The sequence below is a fragment of the Pelodiscus sinensis genome, chromosome 2 (genome assembly GCF_049634645.1).
Source record: "Pelodiscus sinensis isolate JC-2024 chromosome 2, ASM4963464v1, whole genome shotgun sequence".
Classification (NCBI taxonomy): domain Eukaryota; kingdom Metazoa; phylum Chordata; order Testudines; family Trionychidae; genus Pelodiscus; species Pelodiscus sinensis.
Window position 1 is genome coordinate 251,360,674 of NC_134712.1, and position 22,688 is coordinate 251,383,361.

A 22,688-nucleotide genomic window follows, 5' to 3' on the forward strand; every position below is an offset into this window, starting at 1 on the left:
AAGGGGAGTAACGGAACATCTAATAAGAAAAGTCTTGGTACAAAGACTCCCCAAAAACTAATGCACATACCGACCGGGTCAAGATTGACAGCATGAAGGATAGTAAGTAAGCCCCCTTCCGTAAGGTGAGGGATGGTAACTAGGCAACAGAGGGTGGTAACCTGGTACGTAAAGAAGTGATGTAATTTGTTTGTACCTGTCTATAAAAGGACACCGCAGAGGGTGCTCTCCGGCCGACCTTGCGGGGGGCGCACTAGGAGCCTGAACGGCAGGTGTCATTCCCTAAGCTTACAGAAGGCACAGTAGCTGAACGCTGACTAACTGCTGTTAGTATCTGATATATGGCAATAGGCCTGCCCGGTGTTGGTACCGTGTCAACGCGGGCCATAGTGCCCAGTGGTGTAACATTGTACTGATCTCTGTTACCAACTGGTAGAGCTTTGCATTTGACAATAAACCTGCTCGATTGATTTCAAATCTTGCCTGCATCTGTCGTTTCCGGGGCCTCTCAGAGATCTCCTGTGTTGACTCAAGTGCACGGGGTCTAACACTCTAGATAAAGGGAGTACCGATTGTTACGCACGCAATCGAAAGTTTATCCTCACCGACGGAGTAGAGGTCCTGTCAGGAGCGCGCCAGGACGACCTGACCAGACGACGCTGACACCGACAGTCCAGACCACCGAAGAAACCGAGGTACAGAACACCGAGGTACGACAGCCTCCATACACCATGACACTTCTTTTTAGTGTGACATAAGCTATCAAATCATAGGCCCAGAGATACGGGGGCTTGGCCCCACTGGGAAAAAAACAGCTGGGAAGAAACTGACCGCGCTGGCTACGCGTACCTGCCACGTGCTGAAAGGTTCCAGCCTGAAAGAGGCCAGGCTGCAAAGCCCAGCTGCAAAGCACAGCCACCTCTGCTTAGCCAGCGCGATGGAGTAGAGCAGGACACAGTGAGCGAGGACGAGCATCAGGTAGGAGCTTCCCATGGTGCCCAGCACCGCCAACATCCCGTAGAGCATGTAAACCACAGATCTGTGCTGTGAGAAAAGAGAAGTGCTTCAGGGCAGCCCCTGGGGAGTCCAACACCCAGAGCTTCTGGGCAACAGACCCTCTTCCATGCCCTGCTGACCACTGCACCCCAGAGGTACCAAATTGGGGGGTGAAGGGAATGTTCTATTTACACTAGAGCTGATCAATGTATGTCAATGGGTTTTTTTTGCATTCAGCCAAGTTGGGGGACTTTTCTGCCTTGCCCCTTGTTCACATGAGTCCTCTTAGAGCTGCGTGTCCCTGGGAGCTCATGTGCAGTGGATTATGGGCTTTTTCCAGGCATGGAACATCTTTCCTAGATGGGAGCCATCTTAGCCCCCCTGACACAGTAGTACGGGAAAGAATTAATGGACACAAATCTGAAAGGGCAATACACAAAAACCTGTTGGAGACCACTTTAATCTTCCTGGACACTCGTTAATGGATCTCCAAGTTGCTGTTTTGTTTCAGACCAATTCCACAAGCCAAATACACAGAGACGGATTGGAACTTAACTTCGTTCACAAGGTTAATTCTTATGCAAATAGTCTGAACAGGGGATATACAGTGGCTTGCACACTATCTTCCACGTTTTAATGACTTAACCAACCAACCAACCAATGGAGGTGCTAATGATTCTTAACAGCCTTTTGTAACTATTTGAACGATCTACTCACTGTCTCTCTTCCCCTCCCTCCCTTATTTATTCTTGGATCTGGACTTATTTTACTCTGGTCATCTGAAGAAGTGGGTTTTGCTCACGAAAGCTCGTGATATCATCTGCATGTTTTGTTAGTCTTCAAGGTGTTACTAGACTATTGGTTGTTCTTTAAAATTTTCCTGTTACAGACTAACTCGGCTACCTCTCTGAAGCTTTTGACACAGTAGTGACTCTCATACTGACTTCACCAGGGTCAGGATTTCAACCCGTGAGTGATCTGAGGAAGTGGGTCTGGCCCACGAAAGCTCATCATCTAATAAACCATCTTGTTAGTCTTTAAAGTGCTACATTGTCCTGCATTTTGCTTCAGCTACCCCAGACTAACACGGCTACATTTCTATCACCTCTCTAGTAGGTATCCACCTCCGAGCATCCCAGCACTTCACAATCTTTGCGGTCTTTATCACCCCAGCCCTGCAGCAAGCTAGGGCAGTGCTGTTATTTCCACTCCGCAGGCGGGGAATGGAGCCACAGAGAGATGCAAGCCCAGACTGTAAAAATGTTTAGACACCAAACTTGCATTGCATTCAGTGGGAGTTAGGCACCAAAATGCCTGCGTGATTTGCCCAAGGTCTCCTGAGTCGCAAGATAAGCACTGAGCCATCTGTCCTCCTGGAACTGCAATTACTGAACCGGGAGGGATCAGATTTGTGGATTTTTATGACACTTTTAAAAAAAGGAAAAGTTTTGATGTAACATTTCCTCCCCTCCCCCCAAGCAGCGTAGCAAGTAATGAGCAAAGATTCTCCCGTTATGCAATTGTTCTGATAAAATAAACAATGGACGATGAGGTCGAAAACCTCCCCAAAAAGTGTGATTGAAAAAAAAGCAACATTGTCTGTAAAGTCAAGAGCCAAAGACTCCATCAGCATCTCTGTCCAGGTACAACCATTCCGGGCCTGATCCCCCACAGCAATTGTTATTATTAGCATGACGATGGTAGTGCCTTAAGTGACAGACAGTCCCTGCCCTGGAAGACTGTGACGTAGTGGGGGTACCTGGCTGGTTTCTATGCTGCTGGCTCTGGGGTAACCCCCACTGGCTACCATGGGTACCACGACCCAGCAAAACAGGATGAGTCACTATGCAAACCAGTAGGGCCAGACACCCCCCATGGAGAGGAACAAAGGAAGGTGGAATGCTGCCCTGGCTGGGGGGCAGGGCTGGAAGAGGGTTAGTTAGTTCCTGTCTGGAAAGCAGGGGAGAAGGAGCTGGGGAGGGGGGCTGGGACTCCCCTATCTCAAGGGGAGCACTGAGGCCTCTTAGCCCCAGTTCCTGTAACCAGATTACATCTGTGCTATGCTGTATCCTGGAGGAGCAATAAACCACCCTCAATTCCACTGGCTGGTGGAGTCTGTTTGTGCCACTTTGGGGTGCAGGAGACGGGGGACCCCCAACGCGCCGTCACAAAGACTATTTAGGGGACACACTCGGAAGCCATTCACTGGGTGAGCTTCCTCTCCCATCTAATTTCCAATACACACAGAGGGGTTTTATTATATTATCCCAAGGTCCCAGTATTTTGCTTCCATCACACCCCTATGACTGGGGATTTTCCATGGCCCAGCTGAGTTCCGTTATCTTAGGCCTGGTCTGAATGGGAAAATTAGATGAGCAGAACTACGACATGAAATAGCCACACCCCTGTGCAGCGCCATGAAGCTGACCCAGGCCCCGTAAGACAGTGCAAGGTTGACAGATGAGTTCTTCCATCGACCTAGCTATTTTCTCTCAGGAGAACGCCTCCCGTCTGCGTAGGCCGTGTCTACATTGAAGGGCTGCTATAGTAGCTGTAGATTGTGAGGTATGTGCAGCCCTTCAAAAAAGTCCCCTTGGCCCTGCAAACAGTGTTTGTTGGGATCTTCAACAGCGCTGTGACCATCTGCGTTTGCCACGCTATACCACACGCACCCCACCCCCGCCGGTGCTTTTCAATCCGTGTCTGGGCAGTGGCCCTTGCTCACCTGAGGCAGCACCATGGAGCAGATCTTGGCGAAGAGGACGTGCCCGGAAAGGGCAAAGATTATGACGTTCCTGAACGAGGAGAACCACATCGCCCATTCAAAGTCAGCCATGTCCTGTCAGAACAGAGCCACGTCAGCACGGACCAGCCACAGGAAGGCTACCATGGTCTCTCCAGGGCCCCGATTTCTGACTTCCTGCTCAGTAGCTCTCCTCCCCCCAAGCCTTCAGCTCCCCCAACTGTCCTTTTCTACCATATTGCTGTGGACACAAGCCCACTTCTTCTGAGTGCTGGATGGCCTGCACATCCGTTAGCTTCAATAGGAGCCAAAGGCGCTTGGCACTTGACAGGATCATGTCCACAGTTCAAGTTATTTCATGGCCTTTCTGCCATCTGTGGATTTCAAGGCATGTTAGCTTAGCTCCAAAACCCCTGTGCAGGCAATGCTAGGACTGCTTGTGTTTCTAGGTGCTCGTAAACTCCCCTGTCGCCCATTCACATCTTGTGACAAACAGAGGCCAGGGACCCCATTCCTGCCCATCCTGGCTAATAGCCATTGATGGATCAATCTTCCATGCATTTATCTAGCTCTTTTTGAACCCTGTTAAAGTCCTGGCCTTCACAACATCCTCTGGCAAGGAGTTCCACAGGTTGACTGTGTGCTATGTGAAGAATGAATACATTCCTGGCTGCATGTGCCTTTAATGGATGACACAGTCATTTTGACAAACAGCAGAAAGGGTCACCTGGACTGTGCAACGAGACACGAGCGGTGGATAAGTCAAGGCTCGTTGTGGTAGCTGGCAGCCTTGGTGCGGGTGGTTTAAGCACATAATGGCCTAGCGAGGCTCGCGGTGGGGTGGCTTACCATTTTCCTGCCGAAGTAATGCCAGCCCGGTTTTATGCTCTGCCGAAAGGCTTTTCTGTTCACGTTATCTGCAAAAGAAGAGGTGTCGTGCCGGGAGAAAGCATGCCAAAGCTGAAACCGTCTTCTGCGTGCAGCCCCCGGACGCACAGCACTTGTGCACGTGCCTTAGCTTTACACACGTGCTTGGTGCCTGTTCAAGCCAATGCACGTGCTTCAAGTGCAGCCGGCACCCAAGGGCGTTGGTGAACCAGGGCCTTCTTGCTCAGCGCAGGGGAGGAGCACTGTGGTAAGTAAGGGAGTGGTTTTCCCTGGCTAAGTTGCCTCCTTTGGTACATTTGAGGAGACAGCGTAAGCAATGGACGATAAAGCAGCTGAGGTTCTCAGAGGCGACGTGGGAATTTCCCGTGTGGCTCCTATTGAAATGAACGGGAGTTGCCTGGCTACGTCTGCTCCTCGCCTCTGAAAATCTCAGCCAACCCCAGGAGCCGTCTCCTTCCTCACTCCAGTGTCATCCCGGCACACTTAGGGGGGGCTGCTTCAGGGGGCTTCCAGACAGGCTCCCTGTTACCTCCACAACCAGCACCTAAGGGCCCAATCCTGGAAGATTCAGAGCACCTGTGACTCCCATGGGATTGGGGAACAGAACTGCCCTGCTAAAACGCACGGGCCTGATCACTTCTGAAGTCAACAGAAGGAGCCTTGTGGATTTCAACGGGCTTAGGGTCAGACTCAGCTGATCGGGCTGTGCCATGTGCATTTCCCCACGGGGAGTTCCTTGGTCCATTGGGGGCAGTATTCGTCTCAGTCAGTGGTGTGAATTTAGCAGTGCTGGAGGGGGCTGGCATGACCCCCTCCCTCCCCCTCCCCCCAGCCTGAAGCCCTGTTTATTCTCCAGACAGATACATCACCAGCAGCAGCAGTCCAAGCGCCACCCACATCACCCCACCCAGGTGCTCAAGCCTCAGCCCAGGAGGATTGCCCCATGAAGTTTGTTTGCACTCCCAAAGGAACCAGAGGAAATGAACAAAGACAGAGCCTCCCACCAAGCGTGCCTCCAACATCCTGCCCTTGTCTGAGTGAGGAACCATCATGAGATAATACATTGTTGACAGGAAGAACTGGGAGCTCTCATGCAGTGGGGAGGACCTAGCTGCCAGCTGTCCTGTTTTCTGGTGGTGTATAAAACGATGTGCTACATTTCTGACGATCAGGGCCCCATGAAGATAATATATCAGCCTGCTTAGGAAGCTGACATAGGGGAAGTTAGCACAGCTTTGCACCTCATGTTGCCAGTCTCTCTCTTCCAAACACACACACACACACACACACACACACACACACACACACACACACAACACCTGGCACACTCAGGAAAAGTACCTCTAGAGGCCTCGAAGATCCCGCTGCCGCTGTACACCACCGCACACATCACGACCAGCGCGTAGAACCCCAGCTCATAACTGGGCAATGCTGCTTTAATGCCCATGGTGGTGGGTTACCGCCCGCACAGCCAATCGTCTCCAGATCTGACAGAGGGGAAAAAAAAGGGAAAGGAAAGGTTTGGTGGCTGCTCACATCCACAGCCATATGGCATACGGGGCCTCATGCCATGCGAACCAGTCAAATTCACCAAAAAGGGGCTTCTGCTAAAACATCTGGTTCCTCAGACCTTTCGCACATTTGATACATGTGTGACCTGCTTTTGGGATCTGATTCTGCCCCACCCTGGCCCTTGAAGGGTTAAAACCCAGCTGGGGCTGGGGAGAAAGCAGCTGAGGCAGATACAGCCAATTAGGGCCCATCTGGGGCTGTGTAAATAAGGTGACCAGAATTTTAAAATGTGCGAGGAGGACACTGAGTTGACCAAAAAAAATACTTGTACATGTATATAAATAATCATATAAATAAATGATCGCGATATTAGTCATCTTATAAGACAAACAGACTTAACAAAAACAATCATATAACATTAAAAACATCAATATTTGTCGCTCTTTTAAGAAATTAAAAATCTTGATCCATTTTTTATCAATTTCGCATTCAGTCCATTCATTGTCTTTTATTATAGTGTTAATTCGTCGTAGTTTGTCTAATAATAAATTGTCAGTTATTGTGATGCTAAATTTTTCTTTAATGAATAAAACTGTTTCAAGGATTTTATTCCATTGAATTTCTTCATTCAGCAGAATCGAATCAAACATGTACACTGGTTCGTCATGCTTAGTCCAATTTTCTAGATATTCAAGAGCATTTTTATAAAAGCTCATCACCTCGCTCATAAATTCTTTCTTCATTCCTGGATTGCTCTCTTATAATTTGTTTAAATTAGTAATTACAACCAATGGAAGGAAGTTGGACTCAAGATGCAATAGAAGTTGCTCCTTTAATTGTTTAATATGCAATCCCACTTCTGTAGAAGTTATATGCTCTTTTTCAATAATTTTTATAACTGACTGGAACAAAGTTGCTTGATTGTGAACAAAATACAGAGTTACTTCAGCAGATTCATTCTTAAAAAAGTTTTTCAAGATCAGTGGACATTTTTCCAAACTTAGAAAATATGGTTTTAAAGGCTCGAACAATTGCAGCACTCGTTCAATGGCTGGCATTAAAGCTAACCAACTTGTTTTCGAATATCCCAACAGTTTTTTATATTCAACTGAGGCTTCTTCGCAAAAAGTCTTTAATGTTGTAATTCTTACAGTGAATCGTTCAAAATGTAAATAAATTTGAGGTATCACAACTTCAACATCGATGAACATTAAGCTTAATGCTGCATTGATGGCATTAGATACAATATGGGCATTGCAACCGATTCCAATAATCGTTTTCCCAAGTAAGTGCATCATATTCTTATGAACATTTTTATCGCCTTTGCGATTTACACCGCCAAAATTAGTATTTGTGTTATCGGCACACATCGCAATAACTTTATCATTCAAATTATGATTAACCACTAATTTTTTGATATGATTGGATATTATTTCAGATGTCTCACCATCAATTGCTTCCAAATTCAAAACTTTGATTTGAATACCATTTTCAAAACTGAAGTAACAAACTAACACCGGATACAACTTTGTATCTTTGTGGTTTGAAGCATCCGAAAGAAGTGTAACAAATTTAGCTTCATCTAAATCTTTCTTCAAATTCTCTTGTGCGTAAGTTTGAAAAACGTTGCGAATAATAGCCTCTCCTTTAGTTCTGGCACAATGAAATTTTTTATTATAAAGTATTCTATTCAGTTTTGATGTACAGTCCATGCTTCCAAAAACTTTGATTGTGCATCACAGTGTGGCACGCAGTCAGACCTTCAGCAGCTGCTAAATTCTTTTCATCTTCTCCAAATTATGTACTTCCTAAGAAGTCTGTAACTTTCTGGGACATTGATGCTGATGTTAAAGAATTTGATGTTTGTTTGATGAAACATGCTTCGCTATGCTGGATCAGCCACCTTCTGCCACACTGAATTCCACTGAACAGACAGTACACTTCACTAATGAATCATCTCAGGTTTCATCCACAATTCTGATGAAAGGAAATTCCTTTTTTAAATTCTCATTGAAATGGCATTTTCTTTTCTTTGACATTTTTAGGGTTAATTGTGTCAACTAAAAAATCACATTGACGTTAAATTAAAATGGCTCAAAATAAACAATAACATTTCATAAATACCCTCTAAGTGTACTTTTACTGTATATTAAGCCTTTTAACAGGGGTTCAATTGCAGTGTGATACTTTAAAAAACAGCGGGATTTTTTTTGGCAAAGTAGGACAAGAAGGACAATTTTTTTCAAAGGAGGACAAAAGGAGGACATAATTATTGGGGAGGACAAGCCCCTCAAAAGGAGGACTGTCCTCCTCAGAGGAGGATGTCTGGTCACCTTAAAATAAGGGCTCCTGGAGGAGCAGATAATGACTCATTCTTGATCCAGCTGGGGAGCAAGAGGGACCTGGCTGCCAGTGAAGCTGGGGGCTTCTTGAACAGAGCAGAGCTGGGGAGCTCTGGCCGGGCAAACTCCCAGGCTGAGGCCTTGCTCTCAAGACTTGAGGCTGCTTGGGCTGCAGGGAGGCAGCCAGGGCAGGAGAAGGCAGCAAGTCCACGCTCCTTGCCTATGATGAGTGGCCATCTCAGACGTCAGTTTGCCCCTGAAGCAGGGGCTAGATGAAGACTGGCTGTGTGTCACTGAGGCAAGGAGGGCATAAGTGGGTCCTGAAGGGGAGGACCCCAGAATGTGGGGGCACTGTGGCAAGGCAGTACCCAGAGGGGAGGGTGCCATGGTCTGGTAGGGATATGGGCCCTCACACAGAGTGGTGGAGAATAACAGCTTACAGTAGATGTGACACCAGCCAGAAGGGGGCACTCCAGAGCTGATTCCCTGAGAGACCAGTAGGAGGCACCATGGCGATGAGTCATGCCGCCATGTTATATGCTCCCATGAGAGTCCATGGGCATTTCTCCATTGACCTGAAATTGGAGCGTTGGGTCCATTTCGTTGTCGTTTTGTCAACAGTGTTCTATCATGTGATGTGCTCCTTTACCTACCACCCTGGCTGACAAACCCTCCGGCTACCTTCCTGAACAAGAAGGAGCGTTTCCTCCGCCCTGCGATTCCAGCCTGCCTTTATTTCTGGAACCCAGGAGTTGCTGGCCCCCACACAACGCTCCATCTATTCCACTTCATCTCCAGCAGACCACTTGACCGAAGAAATTAGAAGGGGCTATTCAGTCACGTGCTTGCTCTTTCGGAGGGTGCAACATTGCTCCTTACTGCGGCTGGGACAGTCTGGCTTCAAATATCCAAGGGGATGGGATTTGCCTCATTGTCCAATTTGGATGCACTTGGTTGTTATCCCTTCCCCGAAGATGGGGCTACTCAGCTTTGGCCAGCTTCTTCATCTGGTGGTGGCCAGGCAGAGAGCACAGCAGAACCCTACCATGCATGTGTGGGGCTGTCCCAATACAGCCACCTCATGCCATTACAAAGTAACAGCCGCTCTCCCACCTCAGCCCAGCTGCTCCGAAAGAGGAGCCCCCGACACCTGCACTCCCATTTTGTCTCCTCCTCCTTCAGACAGGGAGGCAGAGGCTGGCATACATAAGAACGGCCAGACTGGGTCAGACCTAAGGTCCATCTAGCTCAGGATCCTGTTTTCCGACAGTGGCCAATTCCAGGTGCCCCAGAGGGAGTGACCAGAAACAAGTGATCATCAAGTGATCCCTCCCCTGTCACTCATTCCCAGCCTCTGACAAACAAAGTCTAGGGACACCATTCCTGCCCATCCTGACGATTAAGTATTGACGGACCTAACCTCTGTGAATTTATCTAGCTCTTTTTTGAACCCTGTTAAAGTCCTGGCCTTCACAACATCCTCTGGCAAGGAGTTCCACAGGTTCACTGTGCACTGCATGAAGAAACACTTTTTTGTTTTAAACCTGCTACCTATTAATTTCCTTTGGTGACCCCTTGTTCTTACGTTAAGGGCTCTCAATCTGCTTGGCCTCTACTTCATTTGACTTTCCCGCGTGAGGCACTTTTCATCCCTAGAACTCAGAACAATTTGTACCAGAGGGCAGGCCCCCCAGTTGCCCTGGCACTGAAAGGGGTAAGGAACAGAACCCAGCCCACCTGACTCCTAGCTTAATGGATTCTCCTCCACACCTTCTTATCTGAGTATTGGGTACCTCTGGGATACAGGCAGGAGGCATGGACATTGCCTGCGAGTGGGACATTGCCTTGGCACAGACTTCGTTTTCAAAGACACGTAGGACTGGGTGTGTCCAGGCTCCGCCCTGTAGTGATGCCCCGCCCACAGCATGCTGGCACAGGGACAGCCCCTGGCAGGATGTAGGGGGTGACTTGCAGTCCTCTGATCCTCACCGGAGCAGATAAGATGGATTGTGAAAGGATGACAGCTGAGATCTTGGCCAACAATGGGGGGTTTAACCTCCAGGGCCAGGCTGTCTGCTAGAGCTGTAGCAGTCACCGTCCTCAGGCACAGATGGGAATCTGCAAGAGAGTCCTTCCCTAGATAGGGGTCGTGTGCTAAACACTGACGTCAGAGAGTTGTGGAGAGCTCGGCAACTCTAAAATAAGAGGCCACTTATTTAGGGGCTGAAATACATTTCTGGAGCCTAGTGTTGGCCATCAAGTGAGGAAACGCTGCCATTTCCTTTGCCTGGGGTTCCCCAGCAATGCCCAGGGCAGGCACTGGTGGTCAAAAGCCCTTCTGAGCTGCTCTGAATCACTTTCAGAGTCCGGGGCCAGGGCCTGTGTTTGTGCAGCCCCCAGAAAGGTGGGGCCCTGAGTTCGGACGGGGGCCTTTGGAAGATGCCATAAGACAAATACTAAGAAATAACCGGCATCTGGGGAGTTGAAGCTATGTCAGGAAATTCTCGGAGGGCTACTGTGCTCGGCTGCTCCTTTTGCACTTCAGTGCCTGGCTCCGTGTTGGCAAGTCCCATGGCAAGATGCTCCCGCATGTGCTGTGCGGGGCAGATAACAGGCAGCGCCTAGCTGATAACTGCCAGCATGTAGGATGCTAGACACAGCTGGCAGTACGTAGTCACGGGCAAGAAGTTATTGCCTACTGGCAAGGTAGTGTATGTAGCCAGCAAGAGCACAGGGACAATGAATGAAGGTGTGGAAGGGGTAAGGTACTTGGTATCATTGTCAGTATGCAGGCAACACGTGGTTACCATGACAACGCGTTGTGTACAGCGGGTACCTGGTAATGGCCTCCGTATTGTTACGCAAGTTAGTCTTGGGAAAGACACTAGGCTTTTAAAGTGTAGTACGTAGATCGTATAATGTTAAACAGGGTCACTTTTTTTCAGGGCTAAACGTAGAGTTTCCAGAGCCATCAAGGCCATCTAGGCCTCAAGTGGGAAGTCTGTCTGTGGTATTCCCCGCTCCCTGTTCTGTCAGAGACATTCCCCCTCTCCAGGGCTGACCTCCCCAAGACCTTGCAGTCAGGGCTGCTCAGGTTGGCTCTCGCGGGGCGGGTAGGATGGAATGTAAAAGGGTGACAGCTGAGATCTTGGCCAACACTGGTAGGCTTAACCTGGGACTTGGCTCGGGGAGATTTTGTGGGCAGCTTGTAACTGCTTTGAGTGTATTTGCTCATCTGGGAACACGAGCACTTTCCATTAATCAGTTGTTCAGACGCCACTGCAGGAATAGCTACAGGCAGATTTGCTTGTTCAGCCAAGGACAGTGTTCGGTGACCCCCTGGGCAAGTCACTTGCTCTCTCTGCACCGCAATGATCCGACTGTCATGTGCTACTTCCTTCCTGTCCCTTCGTCTGTCTCGTCTCCGCTGCTGTCAGCTCTATGGGGCAGGGATTGTCTCCTCCTTTGCTATAACAATGGGGCTCCGAGCTTGGGTCTGGCCAAGCCACAACTTCCAAATGCTGCCTCTTCTTAGAGCACCAGTCCAAGTCCCGCTAGCCTGTTGACCGGGCTGGGCATGCAGGCTGTGTGAGGTACTCAGTAGTAGTAGGAGTTGATGCATTACTCCTTTGGAGGGGACTTCAGCAAGTAGCAGAGTCACTCATTCCATCACTCCACTGTCTCCATTACAGAGGCCAGGTCTCAGGCTTATAGACTTTAAGGCCAGAAGGGACCATCATGGTGATTTAGTCTGACTTCCAGGACATTGGCATCCCCAGAACCTCGCCCTCCCTCTCCTGGAACAGACCCCAACCTCTGGTTGAGTGACTGACCTCCCCAAGGCATGCTTTAGCGCAGGGCTACTCAACTTTGGAAGCCCCGGGGGCCACGATGATACTCACAGCACATTCCAAGGGCTGCCACTTAAGCGTGGTTGCATCTACAGTTGCAAATATATATGCAAATAGCTTCTTTCACACTGACGGGCATGAATACAAAGCTTAAGGCAAAACTACACAACCTACAGGCCCCATTTATATCAGTTCTGCTGATATTAATACAATGCAATAGTTACCCGATTTCCACCCATACGACAGCACTTTTAATGAGCAATGACAGTCCAGGAATTTAACTACTAAAATGCGGCTCAACAGAAGACCATTCTATTGACTCCTTTTTTGTTCTGACTCCCACCCACAGGCCACGTGTTGAGTAGCCCTGCTCTAGTGACTTGCAGTGACAGAGACCCTGCCCTGTACTCTAGTTCAAGCCAGCAAGTGATCCCGTGCCCCAGGCTGCAGAGGAAGGAGAAAACCCCGCAGGGTCCAGACCCTTCCTGACCCCAGATCTGCCAATCCATCAGCCCCTGAGCGCATGGACAAGACCCAGCAGCCAGACCCCCAGGAGCCATGGGCAGGTGAGCCAAAAGGGAGCTCAGGCAGGGGGATGTGCTTAGATGGAGGCCAAGCTGAGCCAGTTTGCAGAGAGATGCAGAAAATGCAGGTTGGAAGGGCAGCGCAAATCCCGTGTGTTCAGTAACATTAGCAGAGTGAACTTTAAAGGGGTTAAAGAAGGGGACTGCCTGGGTGAGCCACACTAAAACCTGCCTCTGCCATCCCCTCGTTTGATGTCTGTCTCTTGTCTTGGGCGGGATTTTTTATTGAATTTTCAAAAGCTAGAGCCTCTCTGAGCCAACCAAGGCAAATCAGGCAGGGTATGTCTAGACTACATGGCTCTGGCGACAGAGACATATAGATTAGGCTACCCGGCATAGGAAAATGAAGCAGCGATTTAAATAATCGCCGCTTCATTTAAATTAAAATGGCTGCCGTGCTGAGCCGATCAGCTGTTTGTGGGCTCAGCGCGCTAGTCTGGACGCTCCGCGGTCGACATAAAAGGCATTTGTCGACCTCCCCGGTAAACCTCATCCCACGAGGCATAACGGGGAGGTCGACAAATGCCTTTGATGTCGACCGTGGAGCATCCAGACTAGCGCGTTGAACTGACAAACAGCTGATCGGCTCAGCGCAGCAGCCATTTTAATTTAAATGAAGCGGCGATTATTTAAATTTTCCTATGCCGGGTAGCCTAATCTACATGTCTCTGTTGCCAGAGGCATGTAGTCTAGACATACCCTCAGTGCCCCAAAGTCTATGGGAGTCTTTGGATCTGGCCCAAAGCCTCCTTCCTCATCCATCCACCTGCAGAGGGAGGCAGGATGGGCCAGTGGTTAGCCTAGAATGAGCGAGACAGGACATCAGGTTCCTGTGTAGCCTCGGGCAGGTCTCTCGGGGCTAGATCCACAGCCACTCAGACCCTCAAGCCCCCACTCAGCTGCAAATTAAACTCATCCTAAGTCTCCCCCAGGGCGAGCTGTGTCCATAATGGGCAAAGCCACGCAAGTCCTGATGCAGCCATACTGCTCTGCATTCGAGGTCACGGCAACATACTGGCAGGCCCTCTCTCGAACGACGCCTTGCCATGGGAAGCTCACCTGCGGCCCCCTACGGGGAGTTGTGCTCGGAGCACGGAAGAGGCTGCCGGGGCAGCCAGACCGGGCATGTCTGGAGCAGACAGGCTTGGTGCGTGCATCCCATTGGGGCCAGGGGTCCACACGCTCCCTTGGAGCTGGGTGACTCTAGTGTGAATCCCCTGCCTGGAGCAGAGACAGGAGCCTGATGCTCCTACGTGCCCCAGCCACCAGGCAATAGAGCTGCCTTCTCTCCTGCCTACGGCAGCGCGAGTGAGGAGCGTCAGCAGGAGAGGCTGAGAGGGGCTCACCCTGGAACTCCCTAGAGCCAGCGGTTTGGACAGTCCACTGGGTTCAAATCCTGGCCTCCCAAATCAGCACAAGGGAGTGGAAAACAGAATCCCCTGCTTCCCTACCCACCAGGCTATGGGCTATCGCAGGGCTCTCGCCCTTGGGACACAGGACCAATCTGGATTAGGCTTCTACCCCCGGTTTACGGATGAGACACCCAAGGTGAGGAAGGTGTCTCTCCCTCTGACCCGGAGTTAGGAGCCTTAGATACCCTAAAGGGGCACTGCCTAGGTAGCTCCTACTGCCTGGGCATTTCCCACCCGCTTGCTGCCCGGTATCTGCGTTGCCCAGTTTCAGGCCCCTAACGCTCCCCCTACAGTGCCCAGATGCCCAGCTCGGGGCTGTGAATTCTGCAGGGTGCCTAGAGCTAGCTGCTGGGGCAGCAAACCCTGGGACATCTGGGTCCCCTTGTGGGAAAAGCCCTTGTCCTCTCCATGCTCCCCTCCCCACTGGTTAAATGGGCATTTTCCTGCCTCCCCGGGGGGCTGGGAGGCAGAATGAGGCTGCGAGGCGCGCTGTGACAATGACAGGGTGGCCAAGTGCCGGCTCTCCACTGGAAAGTCAGGACACACAGGGGACCTGAGAGTGTCTGATCCTGGCTGGACTCACACAGTCTGGATACTACGGGAGGCGAGGCGGTTCCAGGTCATCACCCGCTCTGGCCCCTATACAGCCAGGGCCACCTTCATCGGGTGGCTGCAGCTCCCAGGGGTGGCTCCACAGGTGAGTCCCTCCTTACCTGAGAGGGGCGGGGAAAAACAGCCATGGGGGGTGGGGAAAGAGGCATGGACACAGCAGAGCCTCAGAGGAAGAGGCAGAGCAGGGGTGGGGACCTCAGAAGAGGAAATGAGGCAGGGGTGGGGACCACAGGGAAGAGGCAGGGCAGGGGTGGGGACCACAGGGAAGAGGCAGGGCAGGGGTGGGGACCACAGGGAAGAGGGCCATTGACATACGGAGGGCAGACAGGAAAGAGGAGCCAGAGACCCTGCTGAGATGTGATGCTGACAGGAGCTGATGCACAGTTGGGGCAGTTCGGGCTGCGGAGCCAGGGATCCAGTCCCAGGCCCCTCCTTCCCCGCGCAGGCTGCCCACACGTATGCCTCAGTGCAGCTGCTGGGAGCATCCGCGCTGGCTTCAGGGGCTCCTTGTGGCACTCGGCGTGCGGGACAGGCACTCGCAGCCCCCATCCGTCACCATGGAAAGGCCAGGGAGGCTGGCAGGGCATCCTGGGAGGAAGCGAGGGGTCTGTCTGGGGGAACGAGGCCTGGAATGGTCTCCTTCCCAAGGGAGGGGCACGTTCCGCAGAGGTTCCCTGGGGAACGCAGCGAAGGGCACAGCCCTGCCCCTGCGAGGGGGGGGGGTTCAGCGTCCTACCACAGCAGCCGATTTCCACCTCTAGTTGCCGTGACTTTGCAGCAAGGCCCTCACAGCTTGGCCCCTTATGAATGAAAACAGGGTGGTAGCCGGGCCAAATTCAGTCCCCGCCCTCGGCTCCTGTGGCCTTCCGCGGTGCTGCTGGAGGAATGCAGAGAGGCCACTGGGCATAAGCAAGGGTGGCATTTCTCCCTGGCTGCAGAGGTCCCCATGAACTGAACGGAGCTGCCTGGCTCTTGTGAGCCGTGCAGAACCCACCACTCGCTGTAGCTGGCCTATGGGCAGCCAGCAGCCCCTCCGTTGGCCGGGAGCGTTAAGGTCGAGTCCTGTGTCTTCTCTTATGAGCCTGGATCAGCACTTGGAGGTGGGAAATTCCTACACGTGTCTCAGACTCATAGACTTTAAGGTCAGATGGGACCATTATGATCATCTAGTCTGACCCCCTGCACAGTGCAGGCCACAGAATCTCACCCAACCCTCCCAGAATAATCCTCTCACCTATATCTCAGATATTGCTGCCTTCAAATACTTTGAAGACCCAAGATGCAGAGAATCCTCCAGCTGTGATCTGTACCCCATGCTACAGAGGAAGGCGAAAAACCTCCAGGGCCTCTGCCAATCTACCCTGGAGGAAAATTCCTTCCCGACCCCAGATATGGCGATCAGCTAAACCCTGAGCATGTGGGCAAGACTCGCCAGCCAGACACCCAGAAAGTTCTCTATAGTAGAGAACCACACCTCTCCACACGCCCTGCAAAGAAGGTTGGTACCACTGTCCCATTGTGCAGACAGGGAAACTGAGGCATAGGACCTGCCTTGCCCAAAAGCTTCCAGCAGCAAAACCAAGATGTCCCGAGTCCCAGTCTGATGCTCTAGCCACTGGGCCCCATTGTGCATCCTCTTGCCCAGGCTGCAAGGCCATTTGTTAGGGCCGAAGTGCTGTTGCTTTGCTCTGGGTTGTTTTAACCCGCTCAGAGGGAGGGCTTAGGGCTTTGTTCCTTGCTGTCTTTAAGTAGCTCCCCCCTCAGAATGACTGCAGCCACTCGGCATTCGCAGGGTGTTTCAAGGGCATCCCAGGTATTGATCCCGGCAGGGCAGGGCGGGAGAAGGTTAATGGAGCAAAGTTACATAAAGGGCAATGCAGTGCCCCCGGAGCGGGTGTGAGGCCGAGGTGGGAAAAGCCTCGGTCAGCAGAACATGGAGCCCTTTCCAAATTTAGCTGCATGGTTGCCGTATCTGCCGTGGCAGTCCTCAGTGCCTGTACCTGTCTGCAGGGGGGCTCAGCTCTCTTGCCGCAGATATGTGAGTGCACAAACTCATCCACCCTTAGCTAAGCTGGCCCCGTCCTGGCTCCCCGCTCTGTGCCACACTGGGAGGCGATCGGCCGGGCTAGCGGGTGTGCACGTGCATGGCCACCGATGAAAGGTGCGTCACTGGTACGTCTGCACTGCGGACGAATCCTGTCGCAAGAGGTCGACTGTACATACCGCGCGTGCGCCCTGTCCCGTGACAGTGACTCGCCCGCCCAGCCCAGCCACGGCCGCTGCAATGAACAGCGTCCCCCGGGTGCAGAAAGACGAGGGGCAGGGTCCGAACCCCGCACTAGTGCGCCCCCTGCAAATAAAGTCGTTTCACAATGGCCCGCTTCACCTGCCCCCTTTTCACATGCATTTCCCGGCCACTGACCTTGGCGCGTCGCTGGCACAGTGCAGCACCAGCCCGGGTCTCTGAAGTGAGGCAAAGCAGGGGATGGAAATCCAGCTCCCAGCACCGCACGTTGGCGAGGAAGGACAAAATAGCAAGTTGTCCTTCCGCTAAGGCATCTGTCTGTCCGGTGAGTCTGGCTTCTTGGCTGCCGGCCCCCCGGGGTGGATCTCTGGAGGGAGTTTAGCAGTGAGTGGAGTGCGGCAGGCAGGAGAGAGTTTTATTTTAGCTCAGCACTCCAGAGGAGCTGCCTGTCAAACAGCAGCAGCAAAAGTTAATTCAGGGCGAGTGGGGGAGGAAGGAGGGATGCGGGAGGGAGGGCGGGCAGCCTAGGGTGACAGGCTGGGCCTGTGCCAGCTGCATATCAGGTCCCTTCTCGCACTGGGAACGGGTTAGTTTTACCTCCAGGCTTCTGGGTCAGTGGTGTCAAATCACTGCCCAGGGCATGGTGCTTCTAGGCCATGGGTTACTGCAGCCTGACCTGGTGTATAGGGCTGCACATCAGGGCGCACGTCCGGGCAAACCAGCCCCACTGCATTCACCCGGCCACTCAGCCCGAGGCCTTTAGCTCAAGGCCACAGATGGGGGCCCCCCACCCACCTAGCGATGCCTTAGGGAGGAGCCTGGCTCATTCAGTGGGGGGCAGGGGAAGGTCTGTGCACAGTAGCTTGCAGGATCAGGGCCGTTCTGCTTTCCGAGGGCAGTGGGGACGTCCCGCCATTTGAAACTGGACTTCTCTGCCGTACTGCAACCAGGTGAATCTCGCCCGGGACTGCCTCCATTGCAACCCCAGGCAAGCGTGGCCCAGACACGCACAGAGACAGGGGGCCAAATTTCAAGGAGGCATCTAAGGAAGGGGCAGCTTCACCCAGCTCTGGAGTCACACACCTGCACCCCCCAGGAGTTGGGAGCCTGTGGATCAGACAGCGCACCAGGCAGGGAAAACCAGTCCAGAGCAGCCTGCCAGGGCCAGGCTGCACAGCCGCGGCGTAAACGTCAGCCCAGAAATCGCCCCGTCGCAGCGCAAGTGTCAACGCCACCCCGCAGCCTCCTCTGCCATCGCAGCTTCTGGCCAACAGCCAGGCAGGAGATCCGCAGCAGCAGGGCCTGGGCCTAGGGTTGCCAGATGGTCTCCCAAAAAATAACGGACATGCAGTACTTTTTGGTCGAGCAAAAAAAAAAAGAACGCGGAATGATAAGGGGCACCCAGAGCAGCGATTGCCGCCCCGCCTCCTGGCTGGGAGACTAATTGCGCAGAAACCTGGGGGGGGGGGGGGGGGGGGCTGGGAGTCTCAGCCACTCTCCCCGCCCCCGCCAGGCTTCTGCGCAGTCACAGGCTCCTAGCACCAATCGTGGCCCCGCCTCCCAGCCACTCCCCCTGCCCACGCCAGGCTTCCGTCCAGTGCGCAAGCCGGAAAAAAATCAGAATACTGGACATTGCACACGTCTGGTATGTTCTGATTTTTTTACTGGACAAAGAGCGCAAATACCAGACTGTCCGGTAGAAAACCAGACACCTGGCAACCCTCCCTGGGCCTCCCGGGAGCAGCTTTGCAAAGGGAGCCCCAAGGGAGCCAGCAGCCCCGTGGCTCAGGCAGGAGGAAGGAAACGCTCCCATGTGCTGTGTAACTCGAAGCCACCAGCCTAGGATGGTGTCTCCCCTGAGGTTCAGGGGAGGGCATAAGAGCAGGGTCCCCTTTAAGATTTCCCCTCCGTGAGCAGAGGGAATTTTGTCTCCTGCACCGACCCTGACATCACGTGAGCCACCGTGGCACCCACCTGCTACTGACATAAAGAGGTGTAGTTTTATTTATATATAAATGTAAATTGCTACACACGGGAAAGTACTAACTCAAGGGATGACTCACAAGGTGCATGGCCCTGCAGTGCAGGGATCAGGGCAGGGGATGGGGGGCTCAGGCCAGGGGGTTCAGGATTCAGGGCAGGGAGGAGCTAAAGTGGAGGGCTGAGAGGTAAGTGAGGTGACACCTCCTTGCTGGGGGGGAGGCTGGAGCTGGGCTGCCCATTCCTCCAGCGGTTCTTTGTGGGGGGTGGGCCCAGGACTGGGCTCCCCTGCTTGCTAGGGGGAAGCAGAGCTGAGCTGCCTGACCCCTGGCCAGCCAGCAGCTCTTTCTGGGAGGAAGAGCTGGGTCTGGGCTGCCCAGTGCTCCCAGCTGGCCAGCAGCTCTTGGGGTAAAGGAGTCAGGGCTGCCGGTTGGTGGCTGCCCACCTGGCCAGTGCTGCAGCTGAGAGCCAGGGGGATGGGTTTGGGAGCCACACGGTGGCTCCAGCCCTGGTTGCTGGAGCCTCTGCCGCCACCCACCACGTGGCAGCTCTGGCCCCGACCGCTGGAGCTGCTGCTGCCACTCACCATGCGGCTCCAGGCAACACCAGAGCAGCCGCCGCCCAACACGCCACTCTGGTCCCACCCGCCACATGGCTCTGCAGGCGAGGTGGCCGGGCCTAACGTGTTTTGTGGGCGGCTGTGCAGGTGCACCGCTTAGAGGGAACCCTGGTTAAGAGGCGCACATTGGGTTGGGGAAACAGGTTTGGAGGTGATCAGGTCCTCGCCCCCTTCCCGCACCTTAGCTCTGCCCAGTCCTCGAGCCACTGTGACCAGCACATCTAGCGTCTCTCTGGCACCGCAAGAGACAAGTCTCCCTCAGACAGTTGCCATCTCGGGCACATTTCCAGGCTAACCTGGAATGCTAAAGCTGGAAACTGGAATGCTAAAGCTTATGCAGTTCCTCTGCTGTAGGCCTGTTCGGGGCTTCTTGCTTGACCGCTGGTGAGGGCAGCAATCGGCCCTCAGAGGCTCCTCGAACTTCCTCTCTGGATTGAGCAGCCTAACAGACCCCAAGTCTATTCACCATATGGCCCAACGGCCCGTCAACGTGCGCTCTCCTTATATTCAGGGTATTACGGCCCAGCAGCTTCAGTCAATATACAACCCCCTCTATTCAGGGTATTACAGCCCAGCATGTCAGTCAATATACAACCCCCTCTATTCAGGGTATTACAGCCCAGTGTGTCAGTCAATATACAACCCCCTCTATTCAGGGTATTACAGCCCAGTGTGTCAGTCAATATACAACCCCCTCTAGTCAGGGTATTACAGCCCAGTGTGTCAGTCAATATACAACCCCCTCTATTCAGGGTATTACGGCCCTTTGGCCTCAGTCAATATGCACATTCCCTGCATTCAGAGTATTACAGCACAACAGCCTCAATCAATATACAACCCCCTCTATTCAGGGTATTACGGCCCAGCGTGTCAGTCAATATACAACCCCCTCTATTCAGGGTATTACAGCCCAGCGTGTCAGTCAGTATACAACCCCCTCTATTCAGGGTATTACGGCCCAGCAGTCTCCATCAATGTATCTCAGGAGAAGCTCCCCCATGCGGGGGTATCTAAGAAGCAGCTAGGGGGACCCAGGCCCTCGTTCTCCACTAGGTCCCAGCCCAGGGCCCTGTTAGCAGTGGCACGGTCATTGCTCACTCAGCAGGGAGTCCTACCACAACAGGCTGAGCTCTCAGGGAGCAGTTTCCTGCCCTGGGCTACCCCCTCTTATAAGGAGTCCTCTCGGGCCTCACCCTCTGGTCTGGAGGCTCCTGCTGCAGTTCCCAGGAGCTCCAACAGCACCTCCTTCACCTGCGGCAGCCAGCCCTGACTGAGCAGCTTGGGAGGCTTTTATAGCCAGCCTGCAGTTGGAGCATGCCCAGCAGGGCTGTGGGGGTGGGGCAGCTGGGCCAGACTAACTCCTTCAGCCTCAGTATGGGGTTGAGATACCCCATCGCAGCCTTGAAGGTAGGTAGAGCTGATCGTTGCCATTATACAGATGGGGAAACTGAGGCACGGCACGGCAAAGCGACTCCTTCAAGACATTGCTGCGAGGCAGTAGCTAGAGTCCAGGTGCTTGATTGCCAGGCAGGCCCAAAGGTCCATCTAGCCCAGTATCCTGTCTGCCAACAGTGGCCAATGCCAGATGCCCCAGAGGGAGGGAACACAACAGGTAATCCTCACATGATCCCTCCCTGGCACCCATTTCCAGACAAACAGAGGCTAGGGACACCATTCCTACCCGTCCTGACTAATAGTCATTGATGGACCTAACCTCCATGAATCTATCTGGCTCTTTTTTGAACCCTGTTAAAGTCGTAGCCTTCACCACATCCTCTGGCAAGGAGTTCCACAGGTTGACTGTGCACTAAAGTGAAGAAAAAGCTGCCATAGTAATGTACCAGAAACCCAGTTCTTAGCTCTCTCTCTAAGTTACTTCCAGGAGCTGCCTCACTGGGGTATCTGGGCAACTCACAGTCTTTACCCTTTTTCCTCCTTGCACTTTGCTTGTGGGTGCCCCAGGTGGGCATGGGATTCCAGCAGGGGTCACACCCGGGCCAAGTACACAGAGCAAATCACCTGCTTAAGATTCCCTGGTGTCTGTATCCCAGGATCCTATTAGCCCCTCTGGCTACAGTATCACACTGGCAGCCTGTGTCCAGCTTGCCGAGTGAGCCAGTCCTCCCTGTCGCAAAGGCTGCTCCTCTCCATTCTTTACCACTCCCCACCTCTGGATCAGGGATGTGTATGTGTTTGCCTCTCTCTGCCCCCTCACTAGTAAGGTTAAATCGCAGAGAACCAGGAACGGATCCTGGTGGGAGCCTGGCATAAGCAGGAGAATGTAGCTCACTGAGCATAGACTTTGCCCCCGTGGTACCCCAAAGAGGCTTCACAAATCAATCCCCAGACGCCGCAGCAGTGATCTGGGTTCAGCTCTAAGCCCTCGGTCGTCTGTATGGACTAAGAGACACCACATAAATGACACTAAGGCTACGTCTAGACTGCAAGCCTCTTTCGAAAAAGGCTTTTTCAAAAGATACTTTCGAAAAAGCCTCTTTCGAAAAAGAGCGTCTAGACTGCAGGCAGTACTTTCGAAAAAGCAAGCCGCTTTTTCGAAAGAGAGGACCCAGGCAGTCTGGATGTTCTCTTTCGAAAAAGCCCTGTTTGCATTCAAGAACGCCTTTTTTCGAAAGAACACTTTTGAAAAAAGGCGTTCTTCCTCGTGAAATGAGGAGTACCGCCGTCGAAAGAAAAGCCGCATTCTTTCGATTTAATTTTGAAAGAACGCGGCTGTAGTCTAGACGCAGGTGAAGTTTTTTTGAAAAAAGGCTACTTTTTTCGAAAAAACCCTGCAGTCTAGACACAGCCTAAGAGCCTGCTCCTGTCCCCACTGAAATCAATGAGGAGCAGCCGCCGACTTCAGTGATGCAGAACTAGGGCAGAGGGACCCTGGGTGTTTGCGAA

At 52.6% G+C, this 22,688-nt stretch overlaps 1 protein-coding gene across 2 annotated transcripts in view; it reads right to left on the minus strand.

Moving 5' to 3' along the window:
* Window positions 1-17,647, minus strand: part of HHATL (hedgehog acyltransferase like) — a 43,359-nt gene extending 25,712 nt beyond the window's left edge. The window contains exons 1-5 of one of the 2 annotated variants that reach the window (XM_006120609.4): window positions 17,363-17,646; window positions 5,969-6,114; window positions 4,589-4,656; window positions 3,722-3,835; window positions 850-1,044 (exon numbers count right to left, since the gene is read on the minus strand). In XM_006120609.4, the coding sequence (XP_006120671.2) occupies window positions 850-1,044; window positions 3,722-3,835; window positions 4,589-4,656; window positions 5,969-6,074 (483 nt within the window). In that variant the 5' untranslated portion in view covers window positions 6,075-6,114; window positions 17,363-17,646. Of the gene's footprint in view, window positions 1-849; window positions 1,045-3,721; window positions 3,836-4,588; window positions 4,657-5,968; window positions 6,115-17,362 lie in introns of both variants that reach the window. The other variant, XM_006120610.4, reaches the window with a different exon arrangement.
* Between the last annotated feature and the right edge of the window lie 5,041 nt (window positions 17,648-22,688).